Source organism: Enoplosus armatus, chromosome 6 (assembly GCF_043641665.1).
Source record: "Enoplosus armatus isolate fEnoArm2 chromosome 6, fEnoArm2.hap1, whole genome shotgun sequence".
NCBI classification, from domain to species: Eukaryota; Metazoa; Chordata; class Actinopteri; order Centrarchiformes; family Enoplosidae; genus Enoplosus; species Enoplosus armatus.
This window is the reverse complement of record NC_092185.1, coordinates 18207074-18225133: the sequence shown is the minus strand read 5'-3', so window position 1 is coordinate 18225133 and position 18060 is coordinate 18207074. Positions and strand designations below refer to the sequence as shown.

General features: G+C 41.7%; 1 protein-coding gene across 1 annotated transcript in view; it reads right to left on the bottom strand.

Moving 5' to 3' along the window:
- mrpl23 (mitochondrial ribosomal protein L23) overlaps nucleotides 1-10713 on the bottom strand; it is a 33075-nt gene extending 22362 nt beyond the window's left edge. Inside the window, exons 1-3 of the mRNA XM_070907641.1 lie at nucleotides 10613-10713; nucleotides 9124-9246; nucleotides 911-993 (exon numbers count right to left, since the gene is read on the bottom strand). Coding sequence (XP_070763742.1) covers nucleotides 911-993; nucleotides 9124-9246; nucleotides 10613-10632 — 226 coding nt within the window. The 5' untranslated portion in view covers nucleotides 10633-10713. The remainder of the gene's footprint in view (nucleotides 1-910; nucleotides 994-9123; nucleotides 9247-10612) is intronic.
- Nucleotides 10714-18060: the final 7347 nt, after the last annotated feature.

The window sequence follows — 18060 nt, the reverse complement described above, 5'->3', positions numbered from 1 at the left end:
ACATCTATGTATGTAGAGGGTGGAGTTATCACTTCAAGCCTGAAAGAACCAAAATTAAAATTGCTACATACAATTACCCTCATAGGGATAAATAATAATTGTATAAAATTGAACGTAATTAAAAATATAACAATTTCTCTGTGTATCTCAACATGTAGGATGTAGAGAGTAGGATTTGAATAATAATAATATTACATATAAGAGAACTACCTACAAGTATCTGACAATTAGCTTGGAACACTCTCACGAATTAATCTGACCTATCTAAAAATGTTACGCGAGTTGGAGGCTTTGGACTCGAAACTGACCCAATTCGAAAAGACCCAAGGATAACTAGACTCAACCCAAGATGCAGTTGACCCATACATAACCAAACAGAGAGAAAACACCAACCCTGGCAGCAGCATGCTGCATCAACAACTATAGAGCAGCCGCTGTTGAAAAATGTAGCAATATGTCATTTTCCTGCACTTTACGTCAGTTCACTCTCCATCTCATGTCAAAAACACATTTTTCTCCTGTGATGATGACGCACCACATGCTCAGATATAATTGCGAGTCCACTTGGATCCATTGTGACATTAAGATATACATAGATCCTAGACAAAACAACAAGATCCTGCATGACTCAATTAGACTAAATACAATTTGGACCCACTCGGATCCCGGGTCGGGTCTCGGTTACTAGGACTAGAATGGACCTGTGAAGACCTATGGCGTAAGCTAGTGCGGACAGTTCTGTAAATAATTGTTGGTGGGACTAGTGAAAAAAAAAATTATTGTTCAGTAGTGCCTTCACTATCAGTAAGTCTATGATAAATATAAATATTTTATGACTGAAGTGTCATCCAAGTTCTGAAAATGTAAAAGCTCTCTGTGTGTGCTTGTGCAAAACAGCGAAGACACTCACCGAACTGTATCCTGGTGCGGACTGCTCCTACGGGGACATTATAGATCTTCTCCAGGTAGTTCTTTACGTCACACTTGGTCATTCTGTCCAGGCATGTCCAGAAGAGACAGAGAAGAGAAAAACACACAAATAGGGAGGGAGAAAGAGAGAGAGGAGAACAGGGTTATGCAAGGCATCCAGCAACAGTGTTCACATGGGGTAAGCAATGGTTTGAATGTGTGTGTGAGACGGAAGGGAGTGAGGGAAGATGCCTGAGGTTTCAGTCCAGCACTGGCAGGGTTTCATGCTGGATCACCGTCCATCAAATAACACCACATTCACTTAATTGACACAGACATAGAACTGATACAGCCTATTTCCACACTGCATTCCCATAAACTCTGCTGTTATATTACCTGCTGTAAAGGACAGGACACTCCCCTATAAACCCTTATTCATCTTTTATTCTCTGAACCATAAAGTGGAGAGAAGAGAAATGTGAGTGTCAGTGTTCATCCAATTAGCCGTCTGCATGTATTGATCGCGCCCAGTGAAACCCTACACAGGAAGTGGGCCTGGCACCAACGGATCCGGTGGGCCAGCCCAGCTGAAGCAAGCCCACTGGGCAGCATTTGGAACGCACTGCTCTGACCAGAGGAAGAAAGGCTTTTAACTGCTAATCAATCTAGCCAATTGGATTAGCCTGGTAGAGAGCACTTCCCAAATGCGTCTGACAAAGTGCTTAATAGCGACGCTGTGGTCTGACATGAGTGCCTCGGATATGGCGTCTTCTATCACCTCATATGTTTCTTTGATAGAACAGGATAATGTAACATTCCCTATTTTTCAGAGTAAACAGCACAATACCTTGAGCTTAACAATATTAGGTGAGGCAAACACTTGCATGAGAAAATCCCATCTGTGAACACAAAGACTCTTTGTACCAAAGAGTGATGTAATATATGTTTCCATGCTGTACAAACAATTGCCTTTTCCTCTATTATACGCTAGATTTTGGCAAAGCTGACACTGATGTAGACCTAGAACACTTCCAATTGACCTGCTAAGTTCTGTTTATCGAGAGAGGTAAGCTTATATTTACGATACTTGAGTAACTATTTCCACATTTGATTCCACCGTTATAGAAAGCAGGATGGTTTGATGTGGTGACTCTTGAGTATGATTCTACCAACCACAACTTCAGGCAGCTGCCTTTAAGAGATGAGAGAACTACTGAGCTCTCCCTCTCAGAGCCAGTACTGGTCTAGGACCACTGGGGGTGTTAGGGTGGAGGAGTTTCTGCATCACTGTGTATAGTAAGGTGTAAACAAACTTGTTAAGGCCTCTTTAGGCCTATTTGTCTCCCTTTACTGAGTCGAGCGGCGAGAGATGCATTTCCTAAGATGTGGCCTTTCTGCTCCATTTGTACCCACCTCCCCCCATAACCCCCGTCTCACAGTGTGTGTGCCAGAGGGCAGTGAAGCAGAGCGGAGTGATCGGGGGTACTTGAGATCAAGAGAGGACGAAAGAGAGAGTGATTGCACTGAGAGATGGGTTTTCCTAGAAAGCAGGGGCAGGGAACTGGAAGAGAGGAAAGTGGCTTGGGGACTTCGCGGTCTCCCCTGCATCATTAGCAGGGAACACTGATCCTGATTAATGAGGAGAACATTTCTCTATCTAAATCCTTGTGCATTTACCACTCCAATTTCCCAGCCACCACAAACATAAAGACAGCATATATGAAGCATGTGCAAGCACAGTCATGTCTGTTACTCTGCACCAGATGCCCACACAAATATGCTAAGGGTGTTAACTATGGCTATTATAGGACACAAAAATAAAACAATGAGAAAAAGAAAATCGAGAACAGACATCATTATAATATCACATAAATACTGAACACTAGATTTACAGGGGTTACATTACATAGCTGTTTTTTCTCTGACCTGAGTCAATACATGACTCCCATTTCAGCTACAAACTGGAATCCAGTCTGAGATTAAGCCTTGGGCTGAAAGCTGAGGAGAAAATGTCAAGTTAAGCGTGTACATAAACAAGGCTAAACTTAGACAAAGGGCGTGGTGTTTCCAATAGTGATGCAGGCAGCATCTGATCATCATCCCAGTATAAACACTCATCTGACTCCACAAGCTAACCTTTCACACTTCTGCCTCATAGGAAGAGTAAAAACCTGTCTTCAGCAACTGCCAGGGCTAAAGACATCGTTCCTCAGCAACTGGTATATATTTATATGCAAACACGCATGCTACAAAGATTCCTCACCCAAGACGATGAAAGAGCTCCAAACACAAAACCTAGAAGGGCATCAGATGACGCAGACGATGGATTAGGTTCAATTACGGTCCGTTGTTGCTGAGCAGGTTTAAAACACACACTGGCATCATTGTCAGAAAACATTTAAAAAGTATTATATTGTTCTGCATTGTTCAAGGGGAGGTGTAGAAGGGAGATATTAGACCTAAATCAAGTGGGGCTTAAACAAACAGGTCACTGGAGAGATGTAGGCACAGACGAAGAAAGAGGGTAGGAACAGCCCCACTGTGATGTAGTTGTTCTGTGTGACAATATTGCAGATTAACCCGCACACCTCTGTCAGCTGCTCTCTAAAATAATCCCTCTTCTGCAATGAATGTACACACTCCTGGATATTTCATATTCTCAAATGTGGCTAACTCACAATGAGCCAAGGAGATTGTAAGTATCAGTTCCAGTAGTTTAAGGCGGCCCATTTACACCTGTGCCCTGAAAGCATATGAGAGAAGTAGGTGAAAGGGCACGGTTGGAAAAGTGGACAGGACAGAGGCAGCTTTGACAGACTTTGACAATAAGGATAGTGAACGTATTCTGAAAGCTCTGCATGCCACATGTCTATTAATGTGCTGGTGCTAAAAGAACATCTGCCAGGTGAATGGGTGGTGCCTCCATTGTACATACAGGATGCCCTTTTCAGACACCCACTCACAATGAGCATCAACCACAAATGACACACAACAAATATTGACTGAAACACTAAGGTTTGGCAGATCTGGATTTCTGGCTGAATAATCTCTCAATGGGCTAGATCATTTTCACTGGAAAAAGCAAGACATCAATAAAATCTCTATGTACGCAGACGACTCAGCAATATACACGGCAGCATCCTCAACTGATAAATGTGTTAATGCTTTACAAAGGGAATTGCAGTTAGTGGTGTAATGGGTTTACATACCAAAATAATTCTGAATGTTTCTAAAACTTCTAGTATTGTGTTTGGGTCAGTTTAGAACAGATGTCAACAATGTAACTACTGAAGTGCATGAGGCTAAACTTTAAGGTACAAAACGGGATGGGTTTGTTATGACCTAGATAAAATGTGCAAAATGAGAAGAGGTCTGTCAATTGTCACGTTTTAGGACAGCATAATTGCAAGATACTTTAGTATACTCAACTATGACTATATGAAATTATTCACCAGTGCACATTACCCACAAAAATAGCAAAGCCAAGTTCAAAGTTTCACTCAAACAACAACTCCTAAGGCATCAGTTATCTTCAATATAATAACATAATCAAATGTGTATATATGAACACGCTAGTGCGACTGCTGTACTCAGTGTATTGCTGCCACCTGCAGGTTTGACCCATATTGACCTATTTTTACAGAGTGGGAAGATGTACAGATGTAGACCCTTTTATCAGGTTAACAACAAACAGTTGGTTTAGCGGTGGGAAAGTGGGCAGTGTATAAATGTTATGTGAAAAACTATGCTTATCTGGTAGTTTTAGTTTCATCTTCGGGTAGGATTAGTGGTCATCATGGTGAGTCATGTTTCAAAAATGGTGTGTGTACTCCACTGTATAAACTGAATGCCGTGCCACAGTCCTTGTAAATTAGTAATCACTATAACTACATTTGATACAAAGAACGGGGGTGTTGCTGTTGTCATGTCCTTCTTGTTTTAAGATTACTTTATATAGGGATGATTCAGTGACCATCGTGCTTCTTGTGGCTACCGTGAATCCTCCTTGGAAAGGTTGCTTGTTTTAGCAACTTGACTTGGCAAACCACTGGAAAGCTTTTAATGTGGCTCCCTGTTTGATAGAAACTGGGCTGCATCTACATTTGGGCTTTTTATGGTTACTTTTTTGCCTGGCAGATGAACTTAAGTATTACAAGGGGAATGGAAAAGAAGAGGATGCTGCCACACATAGAAGTGATGTAGAGTTGCAGGCGACAGGCGCTTATTGCAGTTTGGAGGAACGTCAATCCTTCGACACATCATCAACTATCTGGCCTCTTCTTCCTATATGTAAGTTGCCTTATGTTGACCGGGAAAACCATTTATAAAAATGGTGACCGCCAAACCCCAATTAAAGGTGACACTGATGTTAATTTGGTAATTTGTTGACAGAATTCATCGACAGAATTGCTCTTGCATCAGCTAATACTGCACGTGGGGAAATATGATGACATACATGCCAAACACCAGAATAATAAACACACAGCTGAACTGTCCCTCTGACACGTTAACGTTGTGTGTTCTAATAAACCTCTCAAACTTTATTTTATGTGTAACCCTTATTAACAAACTGTAGGGTCAACATCCAAGGTACACCAGTCCATATACACACACACACACACACACACACACACACAACATCAAAGTACATTGTGTCAGAATGGCTTAGTGGTGAGAACGAAACAGGAGAGTTGTTTTCTGCGCAGATGAAAGGCAAAAGAAAGCCGCTCCTCATTGTAAGTCTGCCCCATTGTCAAGTTTGAGTCGAGATACGCACACTCACTACTTTAACCCTCCCATCTACACAGACAATACATGCACAGAAGTTGCTCAACACTAAGTATCAAGATCATAATAGCAGACTTTGTTTAGAGGGAAAGCCATTGAGGAACCTGAGACTTAGGAAGAGAAGAGACAGTTGAGAAGTTGAGAGTATAAGAGCAGCGTGTGAAGGATTAGATTTATTGTCCGGGTTTTGGTCTGACAATAGAACAGAAATAGATCAAAGAACAGGTCACCAGGAGTCACTAAACTCCTTACAGAGAGACAGGTCAGTAGAGACTCGACAGTTAGTTACACTCCTCTGCTGGCTCGCTAAATGACTTCCTATGACATAAACTGAGGTTAATTAGCGTGAAAAATAACCCGGTTTCCAACTTGAGCCCCGTGTTTATGAAGTGGAACAGGCGAACAGAAACAGAGCGATTGCCATGACGATCATAACATTGTTTGATCCAACATGTACTGAACAGTTGTCAGAGTGGAAAGACAATGTGAGCTGCTGTGTAGCAGCGTCAGTTTGTTCATGTCTGATTATAGTGAGAAACCGCAGCATGGTCTGGTTTCATAGTTATTAGACAGCACCATAGCATGAAATGTGACTGAGTAGTACACTGAACACAACGTTCAGCGTTGTGTTCTTTTCTTTGTGTGTGTGTGTGTGTGTGTGTGTGTGTGTGTGTGTGTGTGTCAGCGCTGGCCTCTAGCCATGCCAGGTGAGGCACAAGAGTTGTGTGTGTGGGTGTAAACCCAGAAATTTGATGATGTTCCTTCTAGAGCGGAGAGCAAATACTAACATAGCACAAAAGGTTCAAGAACAATCAAGAAGACAAACAAATACTTCCCTCCAGCAGGTAGAAAGAGAATTACAAGAGAACACAGGCCAGGTGTCTCAAACAACAAGAGGGATTGGTTTTGGACGCGTTGCAAAGCGTTTAAGAAAAGCACAATAAACAGCAGAGTCCTGGGTGGGACAGAGGGAGAGGACAGAGAAAGACATGCGCAGATGAGGGATACTGCAAACAGGCAAGAAAACGGGAAAAAAGCAAGAGAGAACAAGACAGACAACCACGGATATCTAGCTCCCAGGTGTCATTGAGATAAATCCCCCCTTGTGTTATTGCCCAAAGGACGCCAACATTACCACTTGTCATTAACAGCTGCTCAGCACTACAACTTACCCACGCTAACACCGCCTGCCCTCGAGAGTCATGACTACAGCAGCTTTCACTGCCGTAATGACTCAGACTCATCAATAAGATGGGAGTGGGAGTGATATTTGGTTTGTGTCGCTATCTCTCCATGTGTGTCCATTTACTACATTGTGTATATGAAAGTAAAAAATAACAGTGTTTCAAGCACACACTGAGGCCCCAGCAGCATATCAATCAGCCATGCACTTCTCCCAGGCATCAAAGACTGCAAGAAAAAAAAAAACCTTACACACCCTTATGAACACACACGCACCCTGCACTTACCCACTTTTGTGCATATATACACAAAGACACACACCGCTCTCACAAACTGACTCACCCACACTGACAAGCGTGCACACAGACACACACACACAATTACATAAGCACCCTAGGAGTTTGGCAGAGAAGAGGCAAGAATCAGAGTGGGAGGCCAGGCACCTGGATGAACAGATTATGGTCTAAACCCCACCAGAGACACATAGATGATCTGCCTCAAACTTCAATTTTTCTCCCTAGTGCGGGCTCTGGCCCTCTCATCGCCCGAGGAGCACTGCTAACCTCAGTGACCTTGGCTCGCGGAGGTAGTCAAAATCAGCTCATCACTACTAAGTGCTGACTGGTGAGGACCTCCTGTTGAGTTTTATGACACAATACTTATTGTCCAAACCCACCAAATTGACTATTCGTAAGACAAAAAAACAACACAGCAAAATTAGGAGGTTGTAAAGTGGTGTTATATATAGCATACTCCGTTGGATTTGAGTTTTGGAGAATGATCAAGAACAGTTTGCTTTCATTTTCTGTGTAGATATTAATATTGGCTGCTCTAGGTAATGTTTGACGTCTCGCTGTCTACAACGTGGCCCGAACTTCCACTGCACTTTTGACCTCACCTCCTACCTCGCTTCCCATGTCAGTCTTTCGCAAGTCATCATTGCAACTGAGCTCAGACAGCCATAAGGTGGTATGAACTATCTATACTGTCTATACTGTTGAGGACTGACTCCTCCGATTTCTGTTCTTGAGGCTATCACGCCACCTGGTGGCCATGATGCACAACTCCTGCTGCACAATACTGGTGCACAACCACCGCTACAGTGCCAGTAAAAACAAATTATTGCAGCCTAAAGCGTGAAACATATGTTCATTATATAATAATAATAACAATAGTTGTGAATGACACTAAACTACTACAATAGTCTGACAAAAGTAACAACCTAAAATAACTTTGATGCCAAATAAAATAATTTATTTTATAGTCTCAGAAACAGTAACATTTACAGCCTATACAGGGCATCAGCCTATTTTGCTGTAAGAGTTGGTATAGTAACTGGGACGCTACTCTTCATCCTCAAGGTTCAGGTACAGGCCCCTGGGACAATTATAGTGCAACTAAAGTATTTAGCATTTGAAGTGTTGCAAGTCTAAGTTAAAGCAAACTATTTTCAGTCACAGTAAACTGATAACCTCTCATCTACAAATCACATCTACATATATTTAATTGTATGAAATGCAACTGATTGTAGACTGATATGATGTGTAAATCATCTGCTTTTCTTTTAGGTTTTCAGATTCAAAGAAAAAGAAACATCTATGAACCTTTGGGCAATGACACCTACTTTTGACACCTCCTTAGGGTGCACCAACTTCTTGCACACTTAATCTGTTTCTTAAAAAAAGAAAAATTCTGCACAGACACACATCAGCCACATTTATGCAGAGTACAGTCATAACTTTTTCTTCGCATTATATGTAGTACAATCCACCTACCTGAGGATGGTGTAAGCTATTGTATACAAAATCAGGATAAAATGACTCAAACATCATCATCATTCAGCCACTACACCTGTATGCACTTGAAACATATGGTGAACAGAGTCGTCAATTTACCAAACATTTATTTAATAATGAATCATTCAAGTCATGGGGAAATGTGGACAGCATGTTCCACTATTTTTTTGAAATTTTATAGACAAAAGAAATCAGTTAATGACAAATTGAGGAGGATAAGCACTCACCTGTAATTTTCTAAAAACAATCCATTTAATACCACTTATTGGTGGTATTGGCACTGTTGCCAAAATCTCTTCTAAACAGGAACCAGCTCTCAATTAATCCTTTTGATTGAGATGATACACGGCCTGACAGCTAATAGTATGGGTTTACATAACTCAGCCTTTGTATTTCCTTTAATACATCTCTACACAATGACAGTGAAGTACTGTAAGCAAAGACTTACTCCATTGGGATGCGAAACTGGACAGTGTCAGGAGGCTGCTCTTTTCCCGGCCTCACCAGAGTCAGGAACCAGTTGGGTCTGAAGATCCTCAGCTGAGGGTTGCCCAGCTGGTAGAGAGGGTATCTGAGAGGAGAGGCAGACTCTTATCATCTACAGTATAATTTTCAGGCATCCTGTAGTATTTCCTACAATTACACTATCAACTACTTTAATTTGCTATAGACGATTGTTGCCAAAAGCTGATAAAAGCAAAGATAAAAAAAATTAAAAAGTTCACCAGCTACTCAGAAACTTTGTCTGCTGTTTGGTGCTGAGCAGGAAGTGTACAGAGGGTGTATCAGAGCTTCTTCACTGAAATCAGCTGGAACCTTTTCATATTGCTTCATGTAAGCATCCAGCTCACTTGAAAATGGCACAAGATGGCATGTTTGAGAATGTTTTGACAGTCTTACGAAAGAGATGCCATGTCTTTCGTTATATTTGGTTAACAAGGAAACATTTGAAAGAAACATAATGACACTAAGAGTTCCTTTTAAGTCATTACAAAGGTCCAAATGAATTAGTTTAGATTATGTGGTTCATCTGTTTGCTTGTTTATAACCTGTCCACGTTTTTTGTCCTGTCATACTTCACTGTAGCAATGCTGCAGTGTTCCCAGATATAAGCACTTATTTTGGTGAGTACAATATTATCATTACCAATAGAAGTGATAATCATAACCACAAAACGTCCTAATAAACTAGAATTACTCACATATGTTAACCCTGTGTTGAGCCTGCTAAGCAGCAAGAACTATTTTATACCATCTCCCAAGACTTCTAAGATATTGCCAAAGAAAACAACGCCTAGAGATGGGGGATAAAATATTAGCAAAACAGACATTTCTCTTCAGCTTATGGACAATCAGATAATGCTGAAGTCAAACACTGCTGAATTGCTGATTCAATTTTATTTATATACCCCAAAATCACAGATTTGCCTCAAAAGGCTTTACAATCTGTACAGCATACGAGACCTTCTTAGTTAAATCCCTCAAGAACAATTATATTATTGCCCTGATGTAATATACCAGTATAGACACAGGGGAATTACTTCACTATCTACAGACCTTTACAGTGACCTGAGTGTCATAGTAACCAGCATAGTTACTGTACTATGACTCCAGCTGCATGTCAACGGCAGTTTGTTTTTAGCATAGCTGCTAATGCTGGCTACGTTCTTGATGTGTAACATCATTTAAGATTCACAGTGAGCACACGAGTAACTGATTAAAACGCACTGACAATGTGTAAAATACACGCAAACAATGTGTGCCAATAGTTACATTCAGACACACAGGGCAGCTGGAAGGCTGAGAGATGCTAACGTTAGCTGGGCTTGCTAGCTTACCAAACTGCCAGAAAAGCGGACTAACAAAGATTAAATCTCTAGCGGAGTCATTTCGCGTATTCATATGTGCAGAAATTAAAAGACAAAATGTGACACTCACAGTAGTCTTGTTATTGGCATCACTGGAACGGTTTATTGTGAGACATAAGCTGCAAGCTAGTTGTTTTGTAGTCTTTTCAAGGTTGTCATATGCTACACGTGCATGGATGTACTTCCGGGGACACTGACACGGCGCAGGCGTACTGGATTTGGTACAATGTCCTTGATGGAAACTTCGTAAATCTTCTGCAGGGATCTACTAATTGTCTGCAGCTTCAAAATACGGACTCATTGCTGCGCTACACCGGGTCAAGGAAGTAAATTAGACGTTTAGATTCAAGTGCTATCACTGGACTTCAAAAAACAGCTCTTTGAAAATTTGAGAGGAAATGTTATAGTTTATGACATCTCAATTATAAGGTAGCAACTGAGTCTTTAAAATCTGTAAACATTGATCTACAAAAGCATATACCAGTCATAAAGGCAAGGAGCAAGTCTAATAAAGAGCACATCTCACATGTTTTCTGTGAGATACTTTATGTTTGCTCACTTTCAATGTTAATTCTGCAGTTTTAATTTAATCTTGCAATTTGAGATAAGCACACATGCTAAACAGTACATATGCACGTTCAGAATATATTAAGACACATTTTCTTTCAAAACATGAAAAAAAACAGAAATTCATACATACACACTTACTGTGTATATTCATTACAGACATTTAGATAATGATAATGAAACTATATCAGTGCCTTATGCAATATATTCAATTGACACAGTTATGTTTCAATAGGAAATCAATAGAATCGCCTAAGTGCTATAAATTTCCTGTTAATCCGTCTTTACTGCTTTAATCTCCTCCTCGGGTAACAGCAGAGTTTTGGGAGTGTCCATGCTGTCAGTTTTTTCTCTCAGGGCACATGTGATGAGACAGCAGCAGAGGGAGACCTTGTGCCATGTCTCCTTCAGACCCCTGTGCCCCCAACATCTGACCTCACGCCCACTACGATGTGCCTGCAGCGAGGGGTAAGACTGACTGAAGGCCCCCTGAGTGGAACATGAGTCCCTGGCTCAGCTGGTTCAGACCTGGCAGGAAATGGACCACACTGACAGCCCACACTATGCCAGGGAGGGAAGTTTCCATCAGTTAAGATGCCATGGAGTGTGTGTGTGTGTGTGTGTGTGTGTGGAGGGTGCTGGAGGGCAGTTAGGCATTTGATTATTATGCAGTTGCTGTAATGTTTACCAGTTGGTGCAGGTATTTATCACACTACATCAGAATGTCCTACCACCTTTACAGTTGTCCATTTTTTGCCTCAATAGAAATAAATGTTCACTGCCATCAGTTGTTTACTTGTTTGTTGCTTTGGAACTGGTCCATCTGACAGCTGATATGAGAGTGTACTGGAGATTCATGAAGGAGGTGAGGCGGAGGTGAGAAGAGTTTTTACCAAACTTATAGTGTAATGTGTACTGGTCACTGTATATTACACATTAAAACATGAGATTGTTCAATAAAATAGATTAACAAGTTAAATTGAATTTTATTGACTCTAAAATCCATGATTCAATAGTCACTGTAACTTGCAAGCTGTTCCAGTAATATTACGTTATCACTTATGCATGGCAGTAGAGTCCTGGTTTGTGACTTGATGGTTGCTGGAAATATCCCTTCCCTTTCTTTCATAATTATTGTCCCTGCAGCATCTGAATGTGCACACTCATACCCTGTGTGAAACATAGTAACGTGAAAAAGTACTGCACGCACAGTCAGCCTGAACAAATACAGTTTCTAATTTCTGTTGTTGTCATGACCTGGCTCAAAGGAAGGACAAAATGTGGAGACCACACAATACTCTTTAAAGTAAAGTAAATGCATTGAAGAAAACTAACTTAAGTCTGCAGTCAGTTCATCAGTAATGTGTGCAGTGTGTGTGTGTGTGTGTGTGTGTGTGTGTGTGTGTGTGTGTGTGTATGTACAGGTGTAAGAAAACAAAACTAAACCAAAAAAAGTCCAGACAAACCAAGTAACCCAGGGAGGAGAAAGAGACTGGCTGCTCAGGCACATGTATAAATAGGTGAGGCGTCACACCAACCCTTGAGGCTTCACAAAGTAATTAATTACTTTTCTGAACTTACCAGAACAACTGCAGACATCCAAAGACACAAAAAGGTGAAGGACCTTTGTGGAAATAGAAACTGATAAATCATTAGCTATGTAAAGAAATGCAAATGATGAAGTGATGAATTTCCTACAAGACTAACAAATCGAGCAACTGCCCCAACCCCCCAGAGTCTCGGGGGGCCCAAATGCCCCAGGTTCACTGTGTGGCAATAAATATATGGTCATTTTACCAACTGATCAATGTGAATATTATAAGAAGAATTTTGTTGTTATTTCAGTGTATGATGGATTAGCCATCACGTACATACCTTGCAGAAAGGCCTTTGTTTCTGTGTGTATGTGTGTTGTGTGAGTAAGGCTGATTTCCTCATGACCCTTCATCTCTACCTTGGCTTCAGCTCGCTCTGGGTGCAGTAGCAGTAGCTGCACTCATTACCTCAGTCAGGGTGCCAATGTTTAGCAAAGGCTCCAGCCAGTGCAGACCAGGCCAGGTCCAAGGGGAGTGGAGGGGGGCCAGCAACATGAACCGGCGCAACCTTCAGCCAAAGGTCCGGTCTCACACTGTTATCCAACTCTGCCATTTATAGATGCGATTCAAGCCTGTTTGTTAATGCACACAGTTGGGCTCTTTGATGGAAAATAAAAGTTAACTACATTATCTAATTTCACTGGTTGCCATGAGGATACAAACCTGATTAATGAGGTTTTATTGCTTTCCAAATGACCGGGGCAATCGCCTGTGAGAGCTCAGCTGCTCTCATTACTTTTTAAAATTGCTTCTTTTCTTTTTTTTTACTTTTGGTTCAGTTTTGCAAAACTCATATTCTGGTTAATGGCTTGGCCACTTAACTTCCTGGCCTTCATAGCTGTAGTACTTAGTGTGTGACACGCACTTATGCATATGCAAGCACATACACATACACAAAGCCTCTCACATACATAAATTACACCTACTCGGTTAGACATGTAAGGTTCATTTTGAGTTCCATCAGCAATTAGTTACTGTTTAGTAAAGACACTCAGCAATGCCCACAGTATATTTCCAACTAAATGAGACTTGTGTGAGAGAGAGAGAGAGAGAGAAAAGAGAGAGAGAGAGAGAGAGAGAGAGAGAGAGAGAATAGGAATCAAGGTTCAGGTCTGGGGCAGTGGAAAGTGGCTGTTTGTCACAGTACAAAAGAGGAGAAAGTTAAGGGGGGAGGAGGGAGTGCTCTAACAGCAGAGGTGGATAGACGGAAACAGTTTGGTCTACAGTGGGATTGTCCCGCCAAGAGCGGGCGCTGGGGCCACATGGAAACTTTCTCCCTCCGACTCTTGGGCAGCCGGAGGAGAAGTTGTCGGTATTGAGTATCCTAGAGAAGAAAAAAGGAAAACGGTAAATTGAAGATCCAGACGTGAAGATGGAAAAGTTTGTCAGCTGAAGTGAATAGTTTTGCATGTAACGGGACTCGCTGTTTTTAGTGTTTCCCTCTGAAGCCACTTCATCCTTCCCTGAAAAATGGACCATCCTCAGGCCTTGAATCATTTCCCCAGATAACTTGAGTTTTTCTGAAATCCTTTATATGCAAAACACCTAATTCCAAAGATTGTGTCAACAGCAGCAGTAGCACCTTGCACAGAGCCACAGAAAAGTGGATGAAGAGCAGGTTACAGGAACATGATCGAAGACAGAGAGAGCCAATTCAGTCTGTCACAGGCCAGGCTCATACAGTAGGCTTGGGCTACAGTATGTTATGTGTGTTATGTATCACAGTCAGGGATGAGGCAGAACTGTGTCGGGGGAGCAAATTATCATTTTTGGCAGCAGTTGTTTATAAAACCATTCTCATCCCCCGTTGACAATCTGTAGCAGATGTTTCCTAGATACAAGACTGTGGGCCTCAGTGGCTTGTTATCCATAAGGTCAAGTCAATCGATCTATACTCACATTTTTCTACTGCAATGACAAAGTATTGGATAGATTGTCATGAATTTTGGTGGAAACAGAGGATGAATCCTCCTGACCTTAATCACATTCCCATCAGCCTCAGCTGTACTTACTGTGTTTAGTGCTTTAGTGTTAGCATGGTGATTTTAGCATTTAGCTCAAAGCACCGCTGTAGTACAAGTACAGCCGCACAGAGCTGCTAGCATGGCTGCAAATGCTTAGTCTTGCAAGATAATTTGAGATTAAGTCAGTAGGACTTCATAAATACAGAGCAGGTACTTCAGGATCATTTCAAGAGTATTTGGTCCTGAGATGTGATGCACCAGAGTGACTGTATTTTTTAAATTACTTATAAGAAGTTTTCATTTTGCAACGATCACAACTTTCTCAATGGAGCAGTAAGTCCATGTGACGCACAAAACATAAACCATTAACCCCTCCGCCGCACACCTAATTAAACCCTTGCCCCTTTGCCTTCAACACTAAATGAGTGGTCAGAGGTAGTGGCCAGTTCAGGTCAGATTCCTCTGTTTTTTCATGTCCCATGTTCACACTCTCGGAGGGAGCGGGTGCATGCCACGCAGCAGTCCTCTGCCTATTAATAGCCATGAGGGATGGAGCTGGGGGAAATCTGGGTGGCGTGTAAATTTAGACCCTCCCCCCTGGATGTTCCGTTGATGTCATAAGCCTGACCTCTGACCCAGGAGCCTGGCTGCCACAAGGCCCACGTTGAACTTGAATTTCAGGGGTTCGAAGGCAAGCATGCGCACACAAACATACAAACACTTGTCCAGCACATGTACATGCACCTGAACCCACTTATAAAATGCAACATCTGAAACAGTAAAAGCTTAGACTATCAAATTAGAACAACTGACACACTAATTTACTGTGAATCATTAATTTTGCACTGTTTGTTTCCTACAAGAAACAAACGTAACAGAATCATCTCTCTCATTCTGTCCTCAAAGTTTGGCAGTCACACACAATCACACGCTGATTTCCAGAGATTTTGAAATTGACTACAGTCGGAGTGGGGTGATTAGGTAGAGTGCTCACACAGGTTCCCACAGCCTTATCCAGTGTCTCTGCCCCTGCCAGAGCTATGTGATGGATCGGGGGGGGTTGACATGCACAAATGGGGACAGGGGCAACTGATCTTCGAGGTATGTCAGCCGACACTCTTGGGATATCTTGTGCACGGCACTGCAGAAGGCCTTAACCTACAAACACAACAACATTGTTCAAGCTTTGATTCCTCTTGTCTTATTTTTGGGTCCGATAAAGTTGTTGTTGGATACCAGTAGAGCCATGACCATGTTACCTTAAGAACTGTGTTGAAATAAATGGATAGTGAGAACTGAATTAAAATGAGTCAACACGATCTGTATACAGTTTAGGTTTCAGAAAGTTATGACAAAGGATATGCTTCAGTGAGAGCTGAGAGTTGAGCATTGCTTTGTATCGTAAGTCCACATACATGTACATGCACACATTTATTGTCAAACAGTAGTCCAACTATACTATGTTGACATTGTAACTCCAGACACAATGGATGTTGACAGTCCAAATGCCAACAAATGCCACCTTCGACCAATCACACCACCACCCGCTACCCTTGAGGCACTCATAAACAACATTCCTGCCCTCCGATGTCTTCAGCGCACCACATGAGCCACACAGCACATTAAACCTCACACATCCTATAATATATTTTGAATTATCGCAACACACCCTGAATCCACCGCAGATTCTTGTATTGCTTCATGTTTTGTTTTTTGCCCCCTTTTTGGTACCCCTAAAGCACAAGCAATGAAAGGCCTAAAATGTGTCAGTAAAACTAATAATAAACCCAACACACAAGCTAGAAAAATCTCTGTTGGTCATAGCAGTTTGGATACTGTATGTAGGTTAGCCCTTCAGCTAAACTAGTGCTGCATATCGGGGCTAGTCTGTCTCACTTTATTTATTTGAGGCTAAAAATCAACCCTACATATTTGCATATTATGGTTTCACGGGTGTCAGAATTTTTCGGAAAGCAGTGTCACTATATTGGTAAAAGGAAAATAAGGCAGTTGCAGGATAACAAGTTGCAGGAAAATGACTCTAATAGAAAGGTCAGAGAGGAGTTCTGGATTTAAAAGAAGCAAATTCTTCTCATCTTGGTGATAGATTTTCAGTTCAGGATCAGATCTGAATCAGCAAATACTTTATGGAATATATTAGGTTTTGTGTTTTCTTGCATTCATTTGATCTATTGGTCTATTTCAGTGTCTAATAACATGTAATACCTCCATAAGAAATTATAAGGTTTAGTTTAACACGAAGTTTGGCTTTTGGGCTACAGATTTAATTTGCACATTTATGTTTTAGATTTAGTATCCTTCACAAGAACTTCAACAGAGCTTGAGATGAGGTGAGATGGAGTGTATTGTAAATCTAAGGGTGTAATAGAGTAAAAGCGATCTATAATGACATTTATAATACTTGCTTATGGCTCTGGAGCTTCAGCAGGAATATCAGCTGGATGTCAGGTGATTCATCTCTCTTTGAAAACTCCACATTAACCTCTACATGCCACAGAGTCCCTGGATCCAAACCAAATCTTCAAAACGAACTAATTTCGTGCTATTCCTGGAACAAGTGAAACAATCATTAATGGCTGAAAATGTATTATTAACCTCTTGGTCAATTTGATGAATAAGCCTATTAAATGTAGCCAGTTACACATAGCATGAAGACAGCAGTGGTTGTCTTTGCTCTCCAATGAAACGTAAAACACCACAAGATCAAATGTGGATAAGGCAAGTGTCCCGGCCTTGCGCGTCTGACCGTCCACCAAACCACCGGATGACAAGTCTCCACGGTCTTTACGCACGGAGAGCGCACGGGGAGTTTGCGAGCACGTGTGGGGGTCCCTCCCTTCCAGGCTGTCCGTGGCCTCCTCGCCCCGGCGTGCAGCTCCAAGAGTCAGCCAAACCCTCCTGATCCCCCATTTCCCTCTCTCTACCTTTCCTCTGAAGAAACAACCCGGCGTTACGTCAGAAAGTGCAGGGCAAGCAAGACAGCGTCTTAGGAGCTATTCGTAGGCATTGCTGCCAAACCCGGATTGAGGCTGCTCACGAGCTCACTGCAGCCAATGCAATTTACAAATCCAACTCTTTTAAAGCAGCAGCAGTATGTGGTAAGTCAATTATTCATTCATACTGTTTCATTTCCTCGCTGGGATTTTTTTTCTTCTCACAGCTTTCTTCACATGACAGGTCTCTGTTGCTGGCACAATTGCGCAAAACAAAAAACCCAACAGTGTAAACGGTGTAAAGATAAAGAGCAGGCTGGTTTACCCTGTAGCCTCACTGAAAACACCATGACATGATGAAGCAACAGAGATTTCTGACGCACAGAGAGTTCTGCAGCATTTTTTGTGTTTGATTCTTTGCTGATCTCAAAAGCAACA